Genomic DNA, 24,517 nt, shown 5'->3' with positions numbered 1-24,517 from the left:
AGTAGTGCTGTTTTTTTCTGAAGCTCAGATATAGATGCCTGACTGCATGGTTGTGTCTTGGGTACTTTGCGGTCGTTTAGGTCTCTCAGCTTCATAGCGAACACGCTCTTTATTGTACTGGCGCACATTTCTAATTGTTCTAAAAGTGATAAAGGCTCCCGCGGCATACAAAATGACCAGTATAATTCCAAACAATGCCACAGATCCGTCTGCACCATTCACGTTACAGTTCATCCAAGTCTGTCCGTTACGTGCGTAGAGTCGTTCTCGCGTTAAACACACATCCGTCGAGTTCACCTTGATCACAAAATGTAGATACAGGCCCACTGCAGTGACATAAGCCACTGCTCCTATCAGCTGAAATGCAAACTGACCAATAAGGAGCTTTCGTGGAAGCACATAGGGAGGCTTGTTGCCTGATACGACGAAGAAAAGTGAGAGAATGCCGAAGGTGATGCTGAAAGCCAAGCCGCCATAGAGTCCAGGAGCTCTCATTTGTGTAAACTGCATGTCAAGTTCACGCACCTTCTGAAGCTCTGTCCCTTCAAAAGGGATGATCACGTCGACAAAACTCCCGCCTCCTCCAAAATTCATAGCAGACATGCCTGACAGTGTCACGTAAGCAGCAACAACACAAAACAACACCAACAGGTTGCACAAAAAAGCGCACATTAGCACAATACCTGAAAAACACAATCGTGAAAAAAATTATATAGATGTAGAATATATATAGAATATATAGATGAAAAAAAAATTATGTATGAATTGCATTCAATAAGTATAGCAATTGCATTATATAAGCAATTTATACACTATTTACACACAATACTGCACCTGGACACTTTCAGGACAATTCTTTAAAAACCACACATTTATGTATATGTATATTTATGCATATGTATATACATTATTTCTCCATGTATATTTTATATAGTTTTTTATATAGTTTATACTTTTTATTTATCTATCTCCTTTTGGTTTTGGTTTATTTTTTTTTATCCTAAATTGCATTCCTTTTTTAATGCTTAAATACCAGACAGCTGCACAAAGCATTTTACTGCATGTCGTACCCTGTATGTATGTGTATGTGACAAATAAAATTTGATTTAATTTGATTTGCATTAGAAAAAATAGTAAATGAATGTCTGGACGTTTTGAAGAGAAAAAAATATTTCAAATCAGTCTGCTGCAACCTGAGAGCATGCAACCAGTTAAACCAGCTTAAAAGAAAAAAGGAAACAGGTAGTATCACAGGGCGTGGTTAAGGTGAAGAGAAAGAACGACCTGTAAACATCAGTCCATTCACTGCTTTGCTTATTGGATGATACATTCATTTAGTAATGTGGGCTCAAACAATGACTGACGGTGGCAACGTTTCTGTTGATATCGAATCATCATATTATATAAAAGTCGTTCTGCAATCTTCTGAGCTTTAATATTGTTAGGTGCCCTTTTTAACATCTTAGTTTCAGTAACTAATTGGAAGACACAACCTTGTATGGATTTTCCCATTTAAACTGTTTCCCAGTTTTTGTCGGTGTAAAAAACTTTTTTTCATTTTTTATACAATACACAGCAATAAACATTGTAACCATTATTGTCTTTGTGTACTGCAGAATCACACAATTTCCATATACACACCCCTCCTGGAGCAAATGTGTGTACATTGTGATCCGTGATCTTCTGAAGTCGACCTTCTCGCATGTTGGGAACTGGATGACACGTTTCTGGTGCTGTTCTGGGGCCTAGCAGGTGATCTGGTGGAAAACAAGTTATTTTAGAGGCGTAAACAAACACTATATTCACTATACACATTTGTATCGACTAAAAAAATTAACCTTCTATCTAAGGGTTAAAAAGCCAAAAAGTCCCATCCTTGAACCTCTGATAGGATCAAGGATGAGGAAATGGGGAGGATTTTGTTTACTTCCTGCTACTAATTTTCTGAAATAATTATCCATGGATATAATGAAGCTGGCAAACCCAATCCAAAACAGTGCAGAATAAAACGTTACGTGGTTGTTCCATTTCGAAATTTCACATTAGAGTGAAAGGGAATAATTGTCTGGTTGTGGAAATACCCACCTGTTGCTGGAAGATGGTCGCGTCCGTTGTTGACGATTTTCTCTGTAGCCCCCTTCCTGTCTCCGCTGGTTCCCATGGTGACCTCTGGTCTCACTCATAGCTAAAGAAAGACACATAGAAAATATAATATCGAGCAATCATATGTCGCATTATTTTCTCTGGAATTTACTCAAAAGTACTTTACTCAAAAGTAAATTACACAAAAGTAAATCACTAACAAAACTTTTCTAATCCAAGAGCTTTTGACTCCTTGTCGGCAATCGGTTCACTATTTACAAAAATAGATAGAATACTACAGCCGAATAGGTGCGGGAATGTACACACTTACTAGCTATGATGATGATGATGATGATACGGTCATTTGTTTAAGTGTTACAATCCAAAACTCCAGGTTTAAGCTCGAAGTAAAGAGGAATTTTGTTTAACCGCCTTCTGTGAAAACCAGGAACCGACTCCGAGTCTCGGTCACGTGCTGAGATTCACACCTGCAGAAAGGGGCGGGGCTCAGGCTGTGTAGATGATCTCGCGCGTTACATAACATTGATGTAATTTATGTAACTTACTACTTGCTTTCACCTCAGTATAATTTCCCAGTATTCTGTATGTCAGTGATTGAATTGAGTACATTTACTCAACCCCAGGTGTGATTATAGATACTGATATATTGACATTAGGGTTGGAATACCAGTCTGTATCAATCCTGAAGTTTCATATTAATTAAAAAAAAAAAATTCTAGGAAAGATACCATATTAAATCAATAGTTTAAATATCATCCTCGGATACATGTGATGTCAGTTATATAGATTTTGCTATAACATGGAACTGGATAGAAAGAACAATCATATTATTGCCCATTCACAGATAATGGCTTAATTAGCCAGTTAATTGATTACCAGACCTGCAAACTTCAGCATTTCCTGTGGTCTAAAAAGCTATTCTTCTCTTTTTGTGAGAGCCAAATTGTGTCTTATGAGAGCTGTACTTTTGTAAGTATACTTATAATGTGTCTGTATACGAAATCATGTCTACCTTTAAATTTAAAGCTGCTTTTGATGATGGTCTATAACGACACTGCTTGTTTTTGCTGTTTGCATTGAGGGAAAATGGATGGTGGCTTTGAAGATCTAGAGTTACGAGAAGCTCAGAGAGAATACCTGGACTTTTTGGATGATGATGTGAGCACTCCAGCAAATTTGATCGTAACTTCGCTTTGAGTAAAAATATCAGCCACTAAACCACTATGGACAGTTATATCATTTCTCTACTGCTTTCTTTTGTTTGTGATTGCTTCACTGAAACAATGAATGTTTGTAATGTCCTATATTATATCCAGACATCATTGTTCTTATTGTTTGAATGTCTTCACAGCAAGACCAGGGTGTGCATCATGAGAAAGTCCGAAGTATGGTGTCTGAAGGACAGTCTCGGTTAATCATCAACATTAATGATCTGAGACGAAGGAATGAAAAACGAGCCAAAGAGTCAGTAACACTGCTTAGGTTTTGCGAGAATAGAAAATGGCGTTTTTGGATAAATGCCTGCTTTATGCTTCAGTTCACTGAACATGTTGACTTGGCTTTAAAAATGATAGAAAGGTATTGGTTTGTGTTTTCATCAGACTTCTGAAGAATGCATTTGGTGAACTGGTTGCATTCCAGAGAGCTCTGAAGGACATGGTGGCCTCTATTGACGCAACGTATGCCAAACAGTTTGATGAGTTCCATGTCGGTTTTGAGGGAAGCTTTGGAAATAAACATGTCTCCCCTCGTACACTTAGTGCCCGGTTTCTTGGAAATCTTGTTTGTGTTGAGGGAATTGTTACCAAGTGTAAGTTAATTTTTGTGCTAATTTTATAGTTCCTTGTGTTTTTATATTTTCCACGGTTGCTTTATGTAAATCTAGTAACTTTCAAAAATCTGTGTGTTGTTTTGATTATTACAGGTTCACTGGTTAGGCCAAAGATCATGCGCAGTGTTCATTACTGTCCTGCCACTAAGAAAACTTTGGAAAGGAAATATACTGATCTGACTTCACTAGATGCATTCCCTTCTAGTGCCATCTACCCCACCAAGGTGTGTGTGTGTGTGTGTGTGTGTGTGTGTGTTATGATAGCCATGATCAACACCTGCCAACTTTGATTATAAAAAAATGTATTTGGGTGTGTAGGATGATGAAAATAATCCATTGGAAACAGAGTTTGGGCTGTGCTGCTATAAAGATCACCAGACTCTGACCATCCAGGAGATGCCAGAGAAAGCTCCTGCTGGCCAGCTTCCCCGCTCAGTTGATATAATCTCTGATGATGATCTAGTGGACAAAGTTAAGCCAGGAGATCGTGTACAGATAGTTGGCGTGTACCGCTGTTTACCTGCTAAACAAGGGGGATTTACCTCAGGAACCTTCAGGTAGGTCAAGGTTTATTAAATGAAGTGCAGCCAAAGGTTTTTCTTTTTGTGGGTGTGTTTTTGGAGATTTTGCAGCTTTAGGGTAAATGTTTTTTGTACAGAACTATATTGCTGGCCAACAATGTCAAGCTGATGAGCAAAGAAATTGTTCCGATATTTTCTGCTGACGATGTTGCCAAGATCAAAAAATTCTGCAAAACTCATTCTAAAGTAAGCATGAATTTAAATTAATGGTCAATATCTGTGCTCTGCCGTGTCTTTCTTAACTTGCTGACATGTAAAATTTGTTGTTTGTGTTTTTCGTTCAGGATGTCTTTGAGCACCTAAGTCGATCACTAGCTCCCAGCATCCATGGCCATGAGTATATAAAGAAAGCCATCCTCTGCCTGTTGCTGGGAGGAAATGAGACCAACCTAGAAAATGGCACTCGCATCAGAGGCGACATTAACATCCTGCTTATAGGTTAGGCTAGAATGAGATCGTACTTTTTTTTTTTTTTTTTTTTTTTTTTTTTTTTTTTAAATTAAATGTCAACTTGAATTTTTGCATAAGGAAACTTTGATTGGAAGGGTTTAAGTTAAAAAATACTTTTTTTTTTTTTTTTTTTTTAAGCTTGAGATTAGGTGATTAGGTTGTTGTTTTTAATAATCTATAAAATTTTAGTCCCTTAAAAGTTAAAAATGTGTGAAACACTGGAATGCTGATGACCCATTGTAATCTACACAAACAAATTTTAAATATGATTTGTTTTTTAGGTGACCCATCAGTTGCCAAATCTCAGTTGCTGAGGTACGTCTTGTTCACAGCACCGAGAGCCATTCCCACCACTGGACGAGGCTCGTCTGGGGTGGGTTTAACTGCAGCGGTTACCACTGATCAAGAGACAGGTGACTATAATCTAATATACGTTTTGACTTTTCCAGTATTGGAATTATCCAATTTGAGTTTACCAGGAAACTAATTTTATAGTCTTTAAAGTATTAAGTAATATTACTTCTCCATGCTATTCTCTCAGGTGAGCGCCGGTTAGAGGCGGGTGCCATGGTCCTTGCTGACAGAGGGGTTGTGTGTATTGATGAATTTGACAAGATGTCGGACATGGATCGCACAGCAATTCATGAGGTGATGGAACAGGGGAGAGTCACCATAGCTAAAGCTGGGATCCAGGCTAGGCTGAACGCTCGCTGTAGTGTGCTGGCTGCTGCTAACCCAGTGTATGGAAGGGTATGATCGGTTTCAGTTCATTTAGATCAACTGGATAGAGTTGGGTATAGAACTTGTATATAATTTGTATTGGTCCTTTTTCTTCTTTTCTTCTTCTCCACTCTTCTCTTGTGCATATCAGTATAATCAGTATAAAACCCCTATGGAGAACATTGGACTGCAAGATTCCTTACTCTCTCGATTTGATTTGCTCTTCATCGTTCTGGATCAGATGGATTCCGAGAGTGACCGTGAGATTTCAGAGCATGTGTTGCGCATGCACAGATACAGACCCCCTGGAGAGCAGGAAGGAGCAGGTGAGGCTGGTGGAAATAAATAGGACCTGCTGGACAGGAACCTGGGGCAAATGTCAAAGCTTTCACTCTATTGCTGTAAGTTGGAATGACTGAAGTCTGGTTGGGTTTAATCTGGCTTTGCTCACAGGAAAGGATGTCATTCTTTCCCAGAGGGAAAATATAGGTGCCAATTACATGTTAGCTTGTGTATACAGAGTAGTAGTTCAAGTGTGTATCTGTGGAATTAGGCTTTTAATTATATATAATTTTCTTCTATATCAGGTGCTATGTTAAGCCAGCAGAGCTTATAGGTGTACTATTCGGCTATCGATTATAGTTCTGTTCAGTTGGCAATATAACATCGCTTGAACACTGACTTCTATTTTGTGTACAACAATAGCAATGCCATTGGGAAGTACAGTGGACGTGTTCGCCACAGAGGACCCAAACATCACTGAGGCCAATGAACAGGAACTGCAGATTTATGAGAAAAAGGAAAACATCTTCCATGGCCACAAAAAGAAAAAGTAAGCCTAAACTATTTTATTGCTTTTGGATGCAAAAATGTAAGAATTCTTTTCAAAGAAACCCACTAAAACAGCCAAATGTTTAAAAAATGGATGGTTTTTCATTGACCCATGACCGACTTTGGACTTTCAGAGAAAAGGTTGTCACCATGGAGTTTATACGGAAATACATCCACATGGCTAAGCTAGTGAAACCAGTTCTAACTCAGGAAGCTTCTGACTACATAGCAGAGGAGTACACCAAACTGAGAAGCCACGACCAAGTCAATAATGACTTGGCAAGGGTGTGTATCAAAAATCTCATTCATTCATTTCGTTCATTTTCGCTTAAGTTTTAAAAGGTTTGTCTTTTTTATTGCAATCATTTTGTTTTTAAACCTTAAAACAGACGATGCCTGTCACAGCACGTGCCTTAGAGACTATGATCAGGTTGGCCACAGCCCATGCTAAAGCCCGCATGAGTAAAACCATCGAGTTGGGAGATGCAGAGGCTGCTCTGGAGCTCATGCAATTTGCCTACTTCAAAAAGGTAATGGGTTTTTTTTTTTTTTTTTTTTTTTTTTTTTAAGAAAATTTATCTACTAAAACACATTTTTTGCATAGATTCTGGAGAAAAATAAGAAGCGGAAACTTCCTGAAGATGGTGTGGATGCAGAGCTGGACACGACTCCGAGCCAGGAGACCCAAAGCCAGAGAAGTGTCAGGTCTTTATTATTATTATTATTATTATTAGGGGTTACAGTACATCAAATACTAAGTGATTTAAACCTGATGTGATTGACACGTGGATTGGTACTCTCCACAGGAAACGCTCTCGTGTCTCTAAAGATGATGTGGATTCAACAATGCCAGAAGACTCAGACGACCCCTACGACTTTACAGAGGATGAAAACAGTCAGATATTTGAATCCATAAAATCCATTGTTTTTACCCTTGCTTATCTAACATTGTCTGAAAGCTGGTTGTACTTTTCTTTTACTGTAGCCCAACGCAGCCAGCCAAGCAGGCCAGTGTCTCAGAGGAGTAGCCAAAGGAAGAAGACCGACATAAGTCAAGAGAGGTTCAGTTTTATAACATTCCTTTACTATTGTACCTGATATCAGATGCTTATTTTCATTCAAAGACATTTTCTATTGTATAAAATGCTTCTCTGCAAACTTTTGACGTTATTCACCCTTGCTTTAGAATGAAGGTTTTTAAGGCAGCCCTCCTGAAAACATTCAAGGTGACCAGATCTCAGTCAGTACCAATTCCTGATCTTCTCACCCACATTAACAAAGGCCAATCTGAAGAATTTGTCCAGCAGGAGGTGCAGTTACTTTTGGAGCGTATGCAGGATGATAACCAGGTCATGGTGTCTGAGGATGTGGTCTTCCTCATCTGATAAACTATGGTGTTGTATATCCTTATGTATTATTGTTTTGTAATTAATAAATAGTTTGAGCACCTGTGAAGTAGTATTTTTTTTTTTTTTGAGGGCTGAAAAGTAGAGAGAGAAATTTAGCTTAAACTTTTGGTTACAGTTCTCTTGTAGAGGTTTATATAAACAAGGCATCTTTTGCAAGTAATTATGTATTTGATTTAATTTGGAAATTTGTACACTGCAGTGTGATTAAGTGCTATAATCTATTAGAAACCATGACTCATCCACCATCAAGTGAGCCAGCTAGAGAAATTCTGCAATGAAAGAAATGAGTTTTAAATTGTCATTCTAAGTTACTGTATAGTGTCTGGTCACTTGCAGCTATTGATTCACTCAGAAACAGTCCCTCCCTCAGTATCTGTTGCTCCATTCCTTTGGGGTCTCTTCACACCATACACCACACTCACGACCGCAAGCATTAACGTAAGGATGGCCACAAAAGCGAAAAACACCACTGCTACTGAGTTTACAGTGGATGTACTGGCTGAAGAGCTTTTCTTCTCAGCATAGGCAGCAGCCTGAGGCACAGGCTGAGTCTTTAAAAGTCCGGTCACATCTGAGCAAGACAACAATGAATAAAAACAATTATGCTCTGTGTGAACTTGAAGTGTTACATGAAGTAACAGGATTAATTAATTTGAAGTTTTTAACATCAAACATCTTATGCATTAGCTTATGACGCACCTTCTAGACTAAGGAGAAAGATGACATCGTGTCCTTTGATGAAGTCCCGACTGCTTAGACGGCTGTGTGTGATGAAGGAGGTGGTGCCGGTACCTGGTCCTCTGTAGTATGAGGTCCCATCTGGATTTTTTACCAGACTTCCCACCTTACGTGGATCATCCCAGAAATATTCCACATTGCCCTGAGCTTCAGGAAGGAAAAACATCTCACAAAAATTAGAACCACATTAGAACTTCCTGGTGTTCACATCTGTACAAAGAGGTCAATTTCAAAATCTTTTTTTTCCCTCTTCTCCCAGATTATATTTGTATTGCTAACTTAATGTTGTCCCCTGAATATTGTAACTGTGAACAATTAAAATGTTCTGTTTAGAATATTTAGGAAATAAATCAAAGATTTAATGGACAAATACAAATGTAATGCTTAAGTAAAATATTTATAAATGAATACACATGAATATGATTTTGGAAACACTACCATGTCTTCTCATCACACTAGATAGCTTGTCTTGCCACTGGGTGACAGTTTATCGGATAATAAACTTAGTTTATTATGTTGAGGCTTGGCTTGAATATTAGGATTGGAATTTTAGTATATTATAATTCTCAGTCATTTATCTAACAGTTGCAATATTTAACTACTGTGTCAAAAAGTAACATAGAAATATTGATAGTGCCCCTTTGTAAGCTAGTCAGGCTAGCAAGCAGGCTCTGTGGTTAGAAGTTTAAATAAACCTAAACATACTGTAAACAATACTCTACCCAAGAATAGATGGTTATTCATAATTGGTGTTGCTGAGTTGGTGATGAAGGTCTGCCTGTCTCTACACCATGTTTAATCATTTATATAGTTGTTCTTACAGTCAGTGGATGTCTTGCTGGGGTCAGTGGTGATCATTCTTTGGTTATCCATGCGCTGCTGAATATTTGGATGCTGGTCCATCAGTGATATTGTAGCCTGTCTCCATGGACATGGCCATTTCAACTGGCTGTCATTGGGACCAGATGTCAAGTGCAAATACATGGCCATGTTGCTAGAACTGCTTGATTTCCCATTAATATACAGACCAATCTGGAAAGAGTAGCCATCAGGAGACAAGAAAGTGGGGCTGTAGATCTTTTCACCAACAGGTGTAGTGGCAAGGAGACTGGTGAAGTTCTGGATGTGCCATGTATGGTGAGGGCAGTGCGTCTCTGATAGGTTGATGTCATCCAGAGAGAGACCTCCTTTAGACACTCCCTTGCCCTTTACCCCTTCAAACACTACACGAAACTTCTGAGGTGCATCTAAAGTCACATGGTGAAGCTCCCAGGAGTTTCTCCGCCCTCCTGTCTCAGAAAAGAATATATTATCCCTAATGCAGAATTTATACCTATAACCTCATTTAAGAAGTTAACTCATTATAAGCTAGGGTCCCCACATTTATTCAAGATCGTGCTGGTGTGGGTGAAGGTTTTCATTCCATCCAACTGAAAAACAAGATTAAACAGGTGAAATCAGGCTCTTGTTTTGGCTCTTGATTGGCATGATTGGAATGAAAACCTGCACCAAGGTTGGATACCAATGTTCTAAGTACTAAAATACAAGCTTGTGTCTTATGCATTAAATATCAATTATTAATTAATGATTGAATAAATTACCGTTGAATGTCTGAATGAGTCTCAGAGCTCCATTAGGATATTCATTGTTATATTCATGAACCCATATTTTTAGCTGGTCATCAGCAGCCCCACTGTTGTACAAGTAGAACTGCAGGCATTGATGTCCTTTTTTAGGATAAAAGAGTCGACTTTCCAAGTTAGCATTATCTCCAGGGTTTCCTGTGGCTGTGCTAAAATGCATAAAATAACCAATACCTGTGATACAAAGTAAACAATTAGTTTTAAATATATGGAAATGTTCACATATTCTCTTTAAATTCTTTAGCATGTTATATAACAATCACTGGGTTGGTATAAAGTCAATAGAGAAATTCTGTATAAGTTTATTAGACCTTTTGGCTGTTTGGTGTGCCATTAAAACATCTAAAGTTTAAAGATTATCAAGACCAAAGTTCTGGTGTAGTCATAAAAAGAGATGCAAAATAGATGCACAAGCATTTGTTATCCTAGTTTGCTCTTATCCGAGATGAGATACAGTAAGTGTTATCAGTGGACGTTCATGATCAACAGAATCCAGTTTAAGGGTTATTATAGTTACAAAACTGTTTTCAACTTTAATCAACTTTGTTCATACCATTACACTGGCCCATGTTAGTGTAGTCGGTGTTTGCACCTCCGTCCACGCTCTTCACACGCACCCACTTTGCCTTTGCATCAGTTCCCTGGATCATACCACATATATTGGGCTGCTCAAAGCTACAGGAGTCCATGAAGGTAGAGGATGTAGCTGGAAATAATCATCAAACGTGGAAAGAACAATGTTCCTCCTTTGTGCCATGAGTTCAGCTTGATAGACATTACCATTTATTACAGGTCGTATTAAATAGAAATGAATATCATCAGACAGTGTAATAAAAGGGACATTATTAAAGATAAACAAGAAGGTAGGATTTTATTGATATCTTGGGCTACACCTACTGCAGTTATACAGCCTGTTTAGCTTGCGAACATCACTGGAACTGAACTCCATGCGCTGGCCAATAATATCCAAGAACTCTGGAATCTTAGTGACGATGGTCGGTTTGGTGTCCTTATTAAAGGCAGTCTTACTGTAGTGCATAACAGAGGTGTAGTCGTAAGGAAAGCCCAGCGCACTGGAGACTGTGTCGTCATATGTGTTGAAGTTGTGCTCTTTGCCTAGGTATAATGCAGTGTAATGAGTCAACCATAATGCAAGAAAATATATAGGGAAGTACAAATATAAAGAAATTAAAGGGAGTCCTAGGAATAGCTACTGTGTACATACTTCAATGCATAGAATATAAAACAGCAACATTTATCCACTGTGGTGTCCAAATGTCATTAGCTGGTGTAATATTATATTGATCGTCCATTGGTGTAGTTACCAGCTTGAATTTGATCCCACATGATGTTGACATAATCATCTCGGTCAGCTCTGGATTGTTCGTGCCAGAAACCCAGAGCATGTAGAAACTCATGCTCCACAGTTGCAAGGCGATCGCAGTTGCTACCGATTGATAACCTTTGCTTCCCTACATGGCGATTTCCCACAGATGAAAAACACCTAATAATACACAAAAATAAGAATGGCGGTAAGATAAAAGATAATTCATACTGTATTCTTTCATGTTACTGAAAATCTTTTTACAAACAATTGTGAAAGGAGCTGCTGGGCCCATGACTGAGTGAGGAGTTATTCTGCATCACTTGTAAGTCATTAATAATCAATGCAATTTTAATGTTTTCAAATGAATCTGTGATGTGTTATTGACTTCCAATCTTTATTCAGAGAATTGTTTTAACTGAATATGCAGCTATATACAGTATATGTATGTTTAACTCTTTAAAGGTAGGGTCTCCAATATTAGAGAAATGCTTCAGAAAACTGCTTGGGCCACCAAACAAAACAAAAAATCAAAACAAATGTGTAGCCAATGAGCAGAAAGGGGCGGGTCTTGTTAATATGGGCGGAGAGAGTGTTCAGTGCGCATGTGCAGATATTCACAGATTCGAGTTTCCCGGGTCCAATCTGTGAATATGTGGCCAACTTCCCGCTCCTTCAGTTCTCTCCAGCGCTGGAAAGCTGATCCTATATTAACACGTTCCTACTTCTTGCCTTATCATAAGCCTTTCTTCGCTTTCTTTCTTTGTTTTTATCCTCCATATCAATGTTAAAACCGCTTTCTGTTAATGTCACACATGCGCGCTGAACACTCTCTCTGCCCATATTGATAAGACCCGCCCCTTTCCGCTCATTGGCTACACGTTAGTTTTGATTTTTGTTTAGCTTGTTGTCCCGACTCAGTTTTCTGAAGCATTTCTCAAATATCGGCAACCCCACCTTTAACGCTGGACTTGCACATCACAGTGCCACTTTATACACCTTATACACACCATACTGCACATGGACACTTTAAGGACAATAATTAAAACCATGCATTTATGAATATTTATGTATATGTATATACATTATTTTTCACTTATATTTTCATATTATATATATATATATATATATATATATATATATATATATATATATATATATATATATATATATATATATATATATATAGTTTATACTTTATTTATCAATCTCCTTTTGGTTTTGGTTATATTTTTTATCCCTAATTGCATTCCTTATGTTTGAATACCGGACAGATGCAAAAAGCATTTCAAAGCATGTCGTACTCTGTATGTATGTGTAGGTGGCAAATAAAATTTGATTTGATTTGATTTGATTTGATGTTTGCTTCCTCTGACAGTTTAGTCGAAGTGCACCAATTATACTGTCTGATGTACATTGCCTTAACCGTTACATGACAATAATCATCCTTCATGATCTCTCTCTCTCTCTTTCTCTCTCTATCTATCTATCTATCTATCTATCTATCTATCTATCTATCTATCTATCTATCTATCTATCTATCTATCTCTGTTGAGCCCTACATTCTCCTTCTTAGATTCTTTTTTCTTCATAGACTTCCCTGATTCTGATCTCACCACTTGGAAAGCACTCGATGCTGCTAGGATGTCCTTTCCATAGGATGCATGAGATCACTGTTTTGGATGTCTTTAAAAACCATGACAATGGCTCTACACAGCAAAGAATATGAGCAGTTTTGGATAGATTAGGACTGCAGTTGCCACAGTTTGGCAGTTTAAGCCAATTTAGTCTCATTTCAACCAAATAAACTTTATGTTAAAACTAGAACAACATTCCTGGCTGGATAATTACACTTTTTGACTATATAGTACACAGCTATAGCAAAGGAATGATTTGTAATCACACTATCCAGTTTTTAACCAGATGAGGATGGCTTCCCTTTTGAGTCTGGTTCCTCTCAAGGTTTTTTGATGTGCAATTAAAATTAAATTTGATTGATTTTTCTGTGCAACATATTTCAGGATATAACATATATACCATACATTTCAAGAAAAAGTCAGGACATTTCAAGCTTTTTGACACTCAGTGGTTCACCTTTACACATGACTTGGATCACACCTGAGCTCATTTGAAGCCAAACCTTGTTACTGCTCACTATTGTCAGACAGACAAACCAGAGGTTTGTCTGTTCTTCAACCGGTTTTCAAAATCAACCAAATGTTATAAACTCTTTTCTTCAAACAGGTTCTAGTGTGAAAACAATAGTCTAAGGGGGTTTTTACACCTGGTCACTTCATGCGTTTTCTGTGAATCGATAGCTATCCCATCGTAAAAAGAGCAGGTCTAAATGCCCTCCGAAACGGTTTCGAGACGGATATAAATCCGATCGCTCAAACCACTTCAGGAGGTGGTCTGGGACGCATTTCATGAAACTGGACAGGTGTAAATGAATGTGGTTGTTCAAGCCACATACGTCAGCGCTATACTCCTATATAGGTGACTCACGAGTCGTGCATCGCTCCAGAAACAAATATATTTTCCCATCAGTGCTGGCTCCGATCTTTCACCCAGGCATCTCGTTGGGTCTTAAAATGCAATGCTGTCGCCAGCGAAAATGCAGCAAACAGTAAATGCTGTTTTTTGTAGCAACCGCATACACCAAAGTGCGTTCCATTTCAATTATATATATAAAATATATTTGCATATTGGGTGGGAGTAGAAAGATCGGATTGATATCCGATTCGCCAAGACGCATTTATGTGGCCTAATGTAAATGGAACAGTTTTAACAAATCAGATAGCTATCGGATCAGAGAAAACACATGAAGTGACCAGGTGTAAAAAGGCCCTAAATGTCTAAATATTTCTTACCCAGAACCTTTGAACACAGAGATGTAGTTCGGCTCGTTACTCCAGGGTTTGAAGTCAATGCATGTCTTGAGTCTGTATTGCTCGAAAGCTTTTAGGATCACTCCTTTAGCATTGATCTCTGGAGGATACAATAGAACAGAGGCCTTTATTTTGTCAAATTACAGCCCATTATTGAAATTCTTTCAATGCTGGGTTTTGAACCCAGATCCTCTGATCAACAACCCAGAGCCCTAATTGCTTGAGCCCCAACTGTCCCAAAATGTAGGTTAAAACTTTGACATTACTGGAGTTACACCATCAGGCAGGAATTTGTCTATAAGAATTATCAGTCTATCACTTTATGTTTGTGATAGTTTTTTTAGTATTAAATAAAACAGAGGTTAAGACTAGGTTCTTACCTAAGCTGTCTTCCAGGTAGTAAGGCACGGTGGTCGGCCAGCGATACTCCTCACCCAAAATACTGTTCTTGTCGTCTCCCTGTTAACCACAAATCTATTCACAGCTGAGAGACATTAACTAGGACTTCTGCTAATTAACCTCAAAATGCTGGATACCGACACAGAAAAATTGTAATGTTACCAAGAACTGGAAAAAAAGGTTCAGAATATGATGCACTGACCTTTTTCTCCACTATGTCTCCCTCTATCAAATTGAGTCCTGCTTCTATTATAGACCAATTTGAGGTTATTTTCTAACAGCACATTTATTCATAATGCAAGTATACAGTAGCATGAATTTAAATAATGTGTTTTATTTTATTCTTACCTTCATTTATGTCAACAATATCCCAGTCTTTTCCATCATCGATGTCCACCTCTGTAAAGCCTAATAATATAAATCCCAGAAATAATCTCAAGAAATTATACTTCCAGTTCTGATACGAGTAATACATGCACTTAGATAGATAGATAGATAGATAGATAGATAGATAGATAGATAGATAGATAGATAGATAGATAGATAGATGTCTTACCTGAGAGAGTTGAAGCTGACTATGATAGAAAGATATAATATGAAAGCAAATCACAAGCATTACTATAACATTTAACAGTATAAGAGATTATTTATTTATTTATTTATTATTTGTAAGAGGTTTATGGAGCCTTAACTTGAATACAAGCCCAACATAAAATCTTAAAATAATATTTCTGATCCTTTTTTTTTTTACTACATATTGCAGAATAATGTTGAATATATCGAATAAAAGAAAAGATGTCTAATATCTATCATAATGAAAATATTATAATAATTACAAGACCTTCAAGCCTGGCATATTTACTAATATATCTTATTCATATCTTTTATATTTGATTATAGATTATATAGATTTTCACTTGAAAAAATTGGATTTGCACTTTATCTGACTCTAAATTGTTAATATTAATATTAATAATATTAATACATGGAAAATAATCTTCCATTTTTTATTTACGTTGCACATAATTCATATAATTTCATTTGTCTCCCTCTTACTGTATATATTAACGTACATCTATGTAAATATTTCTTTTTTAGCTCTCATGCTTGTGAAATCCTGAAAGCAACAGTTCTGCCTTTTTCTTTGATGCTGCTTTATTCTCATGAAACTCTATCAGAAATACAGAATTTATGTATTTTTTTGTAACACAAGGCTTCTTGTGTGATGAATTTATGTTACGCAATACATACAATATCCATTTACATCTGATTGCACAGATCTGAATGTGCACTTGAATTATTACCAAGGAAATTGCTTAAGACTTACCGAATAAAATCTCTCAGCACATAACAGACAAAGAAATAAAAACATAAAATCAGAGGCCATAGTCGGTGCTGCCGTGTGTGTGTGTGTTTGTGTATGTGTGCTGCTCTTACGCACTCTGCATATGTATGTGTTTGTGTACGAAATACATAAAAAGCAATAGAAAACGCTGCGCTGGCAGTGATCTTTGATAAGGAAGGTGAACTGATAAGACGTCAGGTTAGATCCTGCTGCTGTAAATGAAGATATTGATAACGTTTATTACAAGTAACATCCATGCTGAATTCTGATCACAGTAAAACATATCTAAAATTTAATAAAGCTTTTCTTTTGGTGGCACTGATAATTCTCTTGTTCTTCAATCTCTTTTATTGTACACATTTAAAAACACAGGTCTTAAAAGGAGTTTATGGAGTACTGCATATTAAAACCAACAGGAAGATCAATTACTGCTGAATGTGCATACGTATGTTACTGTATATTTGTATAAGCACATATGATATAATTAAAAACAAAAAATCCAGCCATATCCAGGAGCTTAGAATAAATTAGGATAGGCAATATTAGAATATAGAATAATTAATACAAGAAAGAAACTGAAAGGATCATATTGACATATTAATATCAAGGAAACATAATAAAATCAAACAATGAGTAGAATTAGACATGAGTAGTGAATTATACATAATCGATGAGTAAAATTGCTAGCATAGCTTATATTGGATTTCATTCCTAAACCCTTTAATGCGACTTGAGATATTTTCAATCGGTGTAAACAAATGAATTATTTTATCTCTGCGAGTCTGATATAAAATGAGGCAGGACAGAGATTTATTCATTTCTTTTTCACCTCTGTTTAGATAACTTTCCACAAAATTTTAGTAGCTTATGAACAAGCACTTGAGACCTACAGTATCAGAGAGTCGCATTGGGTTCGATTTCCCCATTTAATTTGAAGATAGAAATAGTGTACTGCTGTATTTTGCCCCTAGTACATTTGGTTAAAAAGCTCATGGAAAACTACAAAATCTATTGTCTACTTTCATCCATTGATCACCATTGTGGAGTTTGGCATGACAATAAATTCAATGCTGAACATGAACAGAAAGAAACAAGCCTATGATAATAAGAGTTCATAGGAAAACGTGGCATTTATGTATGTCGCAGTGATCTCAGTATGGCATCCTGCAAGTTAACATGGTCGGTCTGGTGGACATTCTGTTAAGAAAAGACAGAAAATACAAACGTTTAATAGAAATGTATGTTTTTATTATTAATGGTAGTATTCAGTAATGTAAAGTATCATTTTTTATTATTATTAATAAATAAATAAATATAATATAATAATACTGTATGTAGGATGGATCTTACAGTTATGTCATCAATGTAGTAGCTGTGGCGGAGGTTGAGATGGCCGATGAAATCCCTGCTGCAGTAAGTTGGGTTGCCATGAGGCAGTGACACACACACGGGGCAAACCTAGGGGCCGTAAGAGACCACACACACACAGAGGTGCATATCAGTCACTGGTTGAGGTCTTCACAACACTACTGCTCATGTCTCGTGTAATCTTAGAGGTCCTGGCACTTTGTAATGTAATGAGCTTGTATTACATTAAGAGGTTTTTTTATTTTTAAAGCCTACTGACAATTTGTCTCCTGTCGCTGGGATGGTAGATGTTGCAGTGATCACGGAGCTCCAGGTCATCCAGGTTGCCTAACTGACAGTACGGACAATTATATGTTCTCAAGATGTATCTAGGAGAAAGTGAATGAGAAAGAGGAATTCATTCACAGAATTGCGGAAAAACAAACAAAAAAAAATTTCATGACAAAAATTGAAACAGTGAAAAAACAGGGATGCTGTTCTGTTGGTGATTGTTGTGGGCGACAATTCTTGCACCAAAATCTGAGCTGCTTTTCAAAATGTATACAACGTTTTTGTGATTTTTGCAGACAATTACATGAATTTTCGAAATGCACAGGATTCTAATTTTAATTTTAAATTTAATTTCCTACCAGTAAAGACACAGATGTTATTACTTTCTATGAGCGCTGTAGTCTTTGGCTAAATGTGTATTGTGATGTCACCAAGTTGTTCAAATCTGCAGATAATTTGAAGTAATACAGAATCTATAGTTTCTTTGCTTTAATTTAGCAAAAACCTTAAGGAACTGATCAAATAAAGCAAAATAACAAAAGAACAAAAATAACAGAATTCAAAGCCCCGACATCCCACTTTTCAACTTCTCAGCCAACTAGTCAGCCAATAAAGATGAAGTCTCGCAACCCTTTTATAGACTACATATCATATGATACAGTATATGACGCTATTTACCCTGAAAGAGATCCAGTTGCCATAACAGCATCCTGAACATCCTGCCAGTTCCTGTTAGAAACTCACATATTAGTGCAGCACAAAAAGCTCATACATATAAATTCTTAGCTCGAAGCTGAATTGTTCTCACATGTCATCAAGATCATCTGACTGAGGACTGGTGTTTGCTGGGATGCTGACTGGATTTAGAAGCCTTGGGCCTTGGAGCCTTGGTCTGGGAACCGGCCGACGTCTGATAATAGATCGGTAAGCAGGTTGTACAGCAGTGTTCGAGGTAAGCGAACCAGGCAGGCTGACATTTGGAGTGCTGGTTATCTGTGAAGTCTGTGCTCTTGCAGCTCTAAGACGATCGAGGGTACTGTAGTTGGACCCAAAAATAGATAAAATTTAAAAAAAAAGAATCAAGATATCGCAACAGGTTATATGTTAGAATTTAACATCTTTAAGTCTAAAATAGACTATTTGTTGCATATAGATTTATTATCTAGTTCATTTGTATTGTAACCAAATAGTGCTTTAATTGTTCTTTGTTATTTCACTGAAGTACTATTTTGGAAGATTCAGGTTTACTTTGTGCTTACGTTTTATTGGAATTACATTAAACAATGTACTTTTGATTCCTTTCTTTTTCATTTTCACTTTGAAAGTACAAAAACAAAACAAAACAAAAGTCCATGGTATCTTCAATGTCCCTCTCTTCTGTTGGATATTTCAACAATTGTTTATTTAATTTTTTTTATTTAAGTCGCTTCATCACTTCATTTACAAAGTTTTTCTGGCTGATTGTTTATCCTATAATGAAAAATTATTATTTCAGAGGGAGTGGTATCTTTCTGCAAGACTCCACCCCATGCACAAGAAGGGCAACAAATCATTCCCTCCAGGAATGTGTGTGTGTGTGTGTGTGTGTGTGTGTGTGTGTGTGTGTGTGTGTGTGTGTGTGTGTGTGTGTGTGTGTGTGTGTGTGTGTGTGTGTGTGTGGTGATTGTTGTGGGTGACAATTCTTGCACCAAAATCTGAGCTGCTTTTCAAAATGTATACAAAGTTTTTGTGATTTTTGCAGACAATTACTTGAATTGTCGAAATGCGCAGGATTCTAATTGTAATTTTAATTTCCTACCAGTAAAGACACAGATGTTATTACTTTCTATGAGTGCTGTAGGCTTTGGCTAAATGTGTGTTGCAGATAATTTGAAGTAATACAGAATCTATAGTTTCATTGACTTTGCATTAATTTTGCAAAAAAAATGCAGGGCCTGATAAAATAAAGCATTTACTTTTACTCCTATTACTGTATTAAATACAGTATTATTTGTTATGCACACAAAATAAAAAAAAAAAAAAGATTCACCTGTCTTCTCTATGAGGCGATTTATTGTTATTGGTTGTTTTTTTGTTTTGTTTTGTTTTTTAATAAACAATAGTGGCTGTAATAGTTACATTGCTAAACATGAGCTAGTTGCAGGGGATGTTGAGTAGCTTGAAAAGAAGAAAAATCAGAAAGTGAAGACATATGGTTAAGAAATACAGACATACAGACTAGCAATACAGACAGATCCATGATTATCTTTTTCCACACTCTTCTACCTTCAATGCAACAAGAACAAAAATAACAGAATTCAAAGCTCTGACTTCCCACTTTTCAACTTCTCAACCAACTAGTCAGCCAATAAAAATGAAGTCTCGCAACCCTTTTATAGTCTACATATCATATGATATATCTGCTTTTTATCTATTCTCCTTTTACGTGGGATTATATCTGTTTAGAACGACTATGTCCTTAGTCTAATTTGTCATAGCTTAACAACTTCTCTATTTTTTTTAACCAGTGCATTTCTGATAGTCGTCATTCGTGTTATCGGTGTTTTGAGACGTGTTTTAGATGTGAACTGATGTGAATGCTGTGAATGCAGATACAGTAGGACATTTTTAGTAATTGATTCTACAGTCAACGAAGTGTACCTCAGAGGCACCTTAATACAAATAAATACAATGATAGTGTTTATTCTATGATGAAATAGTTGTTTCCTGACTAGAGGTTTACTAGATATGTAAATCATATGCTATGACCTTCAATGTAATTCAGATCTTAATCTATGGAAGATTATATATCTATGAAAGAATATCTTTTGAAAGAACAGTGTATCATCTCTCCAGGTGAGCTCCTGAGATATTTTACTACTAATAATGCAAAGCACTGTGTGGCATCTGGTGAGTTAGAATGTGTTTAAAGTTCATATATGAATATACAGACTCCATGTATGCACACGTGTGTGGGTGTGTGTCCATGTCACTGACGCTATTTACCCTGAAAGAGATCCAGTTGCCATAACAGCATCCTGAACATCCTGCCAGTTCCTGTTAGAAAATCACATATTAGTGCAGCACAAAAAGCTCATACATATAAATTCTTAGCTCGAAGCTGAATTGTTCTCACATGTCATCAAGATCATCTGACTGAGGACTGGTGTTTGCTGGGATGCTGACTGGATTTAGAAGCCTTGGGCCTTGGAGCCTTGGTCTGGGAACCGGCCGACGTCTGATAATAGATCGGTAAGCAGGTTGTACAGCAGTGTTCGAGGTAAGCGAACCAGGCAGGCTGACATTTGGAGTGCTGGTTATCTGTGAAGTCTGTGCTCTTGCAGCTCTAAGACGATCGAGGGTACTGTAGTTGGACCCAAAAATAGATAAAATTTAAAAAAAAAGAATCAAGATATCGCAACAGGTTATATGTTAGAATTTAAAATAATCTTTAAGTCTAAAATAGACTATTTGTTGCATATAGATTTATTATCTAGTTCATTTGTATTGTAACCAAATAGTGCTTTAATTGTTCTTTGTTATTTCACTGAAGTACTATTTTGGAAGATTTGGGTTTACTTTGTGCTTACATTTTATTGGAATTACATTAAACTTTTATTATCTTTTTCATTTTCACTTTGAAAGTACAAAAACAAAACAAAACAAAAGTCCATGGTATCTTCGATGTCCCTCTCTTCTGTTGGATATTTCAACAATTGTTACAGAATAATGTGTTCTCAGCTTCCCAGAAAACAAGACACAGTACACACACTTCTACGTAAAACAGTTTCTTTATACTTTTTGCACCTGTGCATGCTAAGTTCATAAAATGTGCTTAGATCTTACGCCTGTATACGGGGGAAAACGTTTCCTGCGGTCTGAAGCAAGTCACCGCTACCTTGCAGTCCGAAGAGGGGTACGGCAGACTGAGGGAAACAGCATAGGATTGTTAAATACACCAGGAGCAGAAACAGTGATGTTGTTTAGTTTATGTGAGTTTAAAAATAGATCAAAATCATTTATTATATGTTCAGCAAACATCACAAATCTGATTTTTACCCCTAATGCAAGAGCGGCAGCGTCATTTATGGGACTCCTGCAATACGGACAACAGGGTCTTGCTAAAATCGCTTGTCTTAGACATGACTTACAAAACCTGTAAAGAGAGAGAGAGAGAGAAAGAGAGACGAGATAGAAGTAATAAGATATGTCAAGCTGGATAATTCTATAGCAGCACAGAATAATAATAATAATAATAATAATAATAATAATAATAATAATAATAATAATAATAATAACAATAATAATAATAAATGATCATGTTTATCAGTCATCTGGTGGAAGGTGGAATTTCCCCTCAGAAAAATTCTTTCACTCTGCAGCTGCCAGGAATTGCCACATGCATTTACAAGAAGTGATACTTCACCTTTTCAGTCAAGTTAAATCATCTAAAATGTCGGCTGAATAATGATTTATGCTGTACTCATTACAGTCATCGAAATCAGGCAAAACAAGCAATACTGAATATGTTTACATCAATTTTACATTTACATTTGTAGGGTTATGTATGCAACATTACTGGTTCATTAAAAGTTATATCTTACATGCTAATTGCTTTGAGATTTAATATAGCTGCTTATTTGTGTGTGGGGGTGTGTGTGTGTGTGTGTGTGTTAGAGAGAGAGAGAGAGAGAGAGAGAGAGAGAGAGAGAGAGAGAGAGAGAGAGAGAGAGATTGTGACAGTCTAGGAAACAGTGAGAGACCCAGTATCCTGCACACACCATGAACAATCACACACACCATGAACAAACACACACACACACACACACACACACACAAACACACAGTGAACATACACCATACAGAACACATCCAGACACTGATCTGTAAGTTTTGTTATGTTATGCTTTTTTACTTGATATCCTTTTCCCCCCTGTTTGTTTTGCTCTTTTCTCCATTGTTGTTGTTGTTCACTGAGTTTGTAATGATTGCATATACACATACAGCATGTATATTGCTCATAAAACCTTTCTTTGGCAACAATGTGATTTTACATTCATGCCAAAGCACTACTGAACTGAATTGAACTGAGAGAGAGAGTGATAGAGAGAGAGAGAGTGAGAGAGAGAGAGAGAGAGAGAGAGAGAGAGAGAGAGAGAGAGAGAGAGAATGTCGTGCTAACACAGTAACCTACCCCAGGAAAAAAACAGTTGTTTCTCAGACACATCCATTTTTTGGCTACATATTATATGTACTTATTCATTACATTACTTATTGAGCCTTTTCCTCTCAGCTATCCCCATACTGAAGAAAAAGCCCATACCTCTCTATACACAATACAGTATATTCAAATATCATAACCTTTTTACTTACACTTTTCTACAGCATTGAATCGGCTGTGAAGGATTCTGTAAAGGGCCCATACACACAGGACAGTCGTCATCCATGCTGCTGTTGATCGTCTTCAATGCCTAAATGAAAGCAAAATTAGACTTTTCATAACAGGGCGTATCGGATTTATGTCATGACATCTATTTCTGCAACAGCAACTTCCTTATACAGTTATCAGCTGTGTCTGGGCTCTTGGTAAACACCTGATCTTGGCATACATACCATAGATGATGATGATGATGATGATGATGATGATGATCATAGATAGATAGATAGATAGATAGATAGATAGATAGATAGATAGATGGATAGATAGATAGATAGATAGATAGATAGATAGATAGATAGATAGATAGATAGATAGATAGATAGATAGATAGATGTAATAGTCTCTCGATGACTGTGCCAGAGTTTATTATATAAGGAGGAAAACCTTTCCTTTAGCTTAGTACTTCTCGACATTGCCATGCTATTTCTGATCACCAAAAGCTTTCAGTTTCAAAAGGGAAACTTTACAGTTATCAGGTCTTAACAGAAAACCAATATAAATTTGTTATCAAATACGACAGTGGGAACTCCCGACTTTCTTTCTTGGCAAGATCCCAGAGCTGACTCCAAGGTTTTGTTCTTGCCAGGAAACAGGGCTGACTGAATCTGTGGGCACCACTAAATGGTAGCAGGGTGGAAACCACCTAACACACACACACACGCACACGCACATACATAGGGGAGTATGCAGACTCTCTATGGTCAAGGACTGAAACATGATTGTAAGTTATTGCTCTCATATTTTTTCACTAGATTTTTGATTCCGATGTTGAGTGAAGAGGTCTGGGGTACAGTCAGTGTTCAGGTTCATCCCAAAGATGTTCAGTGAGGTTGAGTTTTTGTACAACACACTTGGCAAACCATGTCTTCATGGAGCGAGCTTTGTGCATAAGAGTATTGTCATGCTTGAACTGTTTTGAGTTTCCTAGTTCCAAAGCAAAATTTTCATGCAACAGCATAAAAAGAGGCTCCATAAACCTTTGTGTTTCCAACTTTGGGGCAACGGTTTAGGGAAAAGCCACATACGCATGTGATCGTCAGGCGTCCACACATTTTAGGCCGTACAACGTTATATGGTAACCTTGTATTTAAATTCCTATATTTGTCTGTCTGCATGGCTTAAAACTATATTTAATGGCTATTGTTATTTTTTATATGTTATTTATCAATATCAATATTCCCCACATTCAGTTACACTG

General features: G+C 36.9%; 4 protein-coding genes across 6 annotated transcripts; 1 reads left to right on the top strand and 3 right to left on the bottom strand.

The window, feature by feature from the left end:
* si:ch211-191a24.4 (uncharacterized protein LOC100150331 homolog) lies at positions 1–2,732 on the bottom strand. The gene is made up of 4 exons (XM_060866627.1): positions 2,414–2,732; positions 2,086–2,185; positions 1,642–1,757; positions 1–683 (listed from the first exon to the last, which is right to left on the bottom strand). The coding sequence occupies exons 2-4, from the start codon at positions 2,181–2,183 to the stop codon at positions 25–27; spliced, it is 873 nt and encodes a 290-aa protein (XP_060722610.1). The 5' UTR covers positions 2,184–2,185; positions 2,414–2,732; the 3' UTR covers positions 1–24.
* A 289-nt stretch (positions 2,733–3,021) lies between these two features.
* mcm3l (MCM3 minichromosome maintenance deficient 3 (S. cerevisiae), like) lies at positions 3,022–7,971 on the top strand. 3 transcript variants are annotated; one of them, XM_060866622.1, is made up of 17 exons: positions 3,022–3,072; positions 3,185–3,261; positions 3,455–3,567; positions 3,705–3,913; positions 4,028–4,158; positions 4,253–4,491; positions 4,593–4,701; positions 4,800–4,953; positions 5,247–5,378; positions 5,507–5,715; positions 5,837–6,011; positions 6,391–6,517; positions 6,651–6,801; positions 6,906–7,046; positions 7,121–7,221; positions 7,323–7,577; positions 7,703–7,971. In XM_060866622.1, the coding sequence occupies exons 2-17, from the start codon at positions 3,190–3,192 to the stop codon at positions 7,899–7,901; spliced, it is 2,517 nt and encodes an 838-aa protein (XP_060722605.1). In that variant the 5' UTR covers positions 3,022–3,072; positions 3,185–3,189; the 3' UTR covers positions 7,902–7,971. The 3 variants fall into 3 exon arrangements, with proteins under 3 accessions (XP_060722605.1, XP_060722606.1, XP_060722604.1); XM_060866623.1 differs by lacking the exon at positions 3,022–3,072 and having other exon boundaries at positions 3,114–3,261; positions 7,323–7,411; positions 7,502–7,577; XM_060866621.1 differs by lacking the exon at positions 3,022–3,072 and having other exon boundaries at positions 3,114–3,261.
* Positions 7,972–8,073: 102 nt separating this feature from the next.
* Positions 8,074–16,385, bottom strand: mep1ba (meprin A subunit beta a). Its single transcript, XM_060866625.1, has 13 exons — positions 16,245–16,385; positions 15,474–15,492; positions 15,266–15,325; positions 15,120–15,163; positions 14,899–14,977; positions 14,501–14,618; positions 11,632–11,810; positions 11,204–11,422; positions 10,860–11,012; positions 10,265–10,480; positions 9,485–9,952; positions 8,625–8,810; positions 8,074–8,496 (listed from the first exon to the last, which is right to left on the bottom strand). The coding sequence occupies exons 1-13, from the start codon at positions 16,302–16,304 to the stop codon at positions 8,270–8,272; spliced, it is 2,028 nt and encodes a 675-aa protein (XP_060722608.1). The 5' UTR covers positions 16,305–16,385; the 3' UTR covers positions 8,074–8,269.
* A 202-nt stretch (positions 16,386–16,587) lies between these two features.
* Positions 16,588–23,407, bottom strand: LOC132843365 (uncharacterized). Its single transcript, XM_060866626.1, has 10 exons — positions 23,253–23,407; positions 21,939–22,035; positions 21,726–21,805; positions 21,016–21,243; positions 20,886–20,936; positions 18,709–18,936; positions 18,579–18,629; positions 17,890–17,998; positions 17,613–17,720; positions 16,588–17,459 (listed from the first exon to the last, which is right to left on the bottom strand). Exons 1-10 carry the CDS (start codon positions 23,324–23,326, stop codon positions 17,394–17,396), a joined length of 1,092 nt encoding a protein of 363 aa, XP_060722609.1. The 5' UTR covers positions 23,327–23,407; the 3' UTR covers positions 16,588–17,393.
* Positions 23,408–24,517: the final 1,110 nt, after the last annotated feature.

The sequence above is a fragment of the Tachysurus vachellii genome, chromosome 3 (genome assembly GCF_030014155.1).
Source record: "Tachysurus vachellii isolate PV-2020 chromosome 3, HZAU_Pvac_v1, whole genome shotgun sequence".
Taxonomy (NCBI): Eukaryota; Metazoa; Chordata; class Actinopteri; order Siluriformes; family Bagridae; genus Tachysurus; species Tachysurus vachellii.
This window is presented reverse-complemented; position numbering and strand designations above follow the sequence as displayed.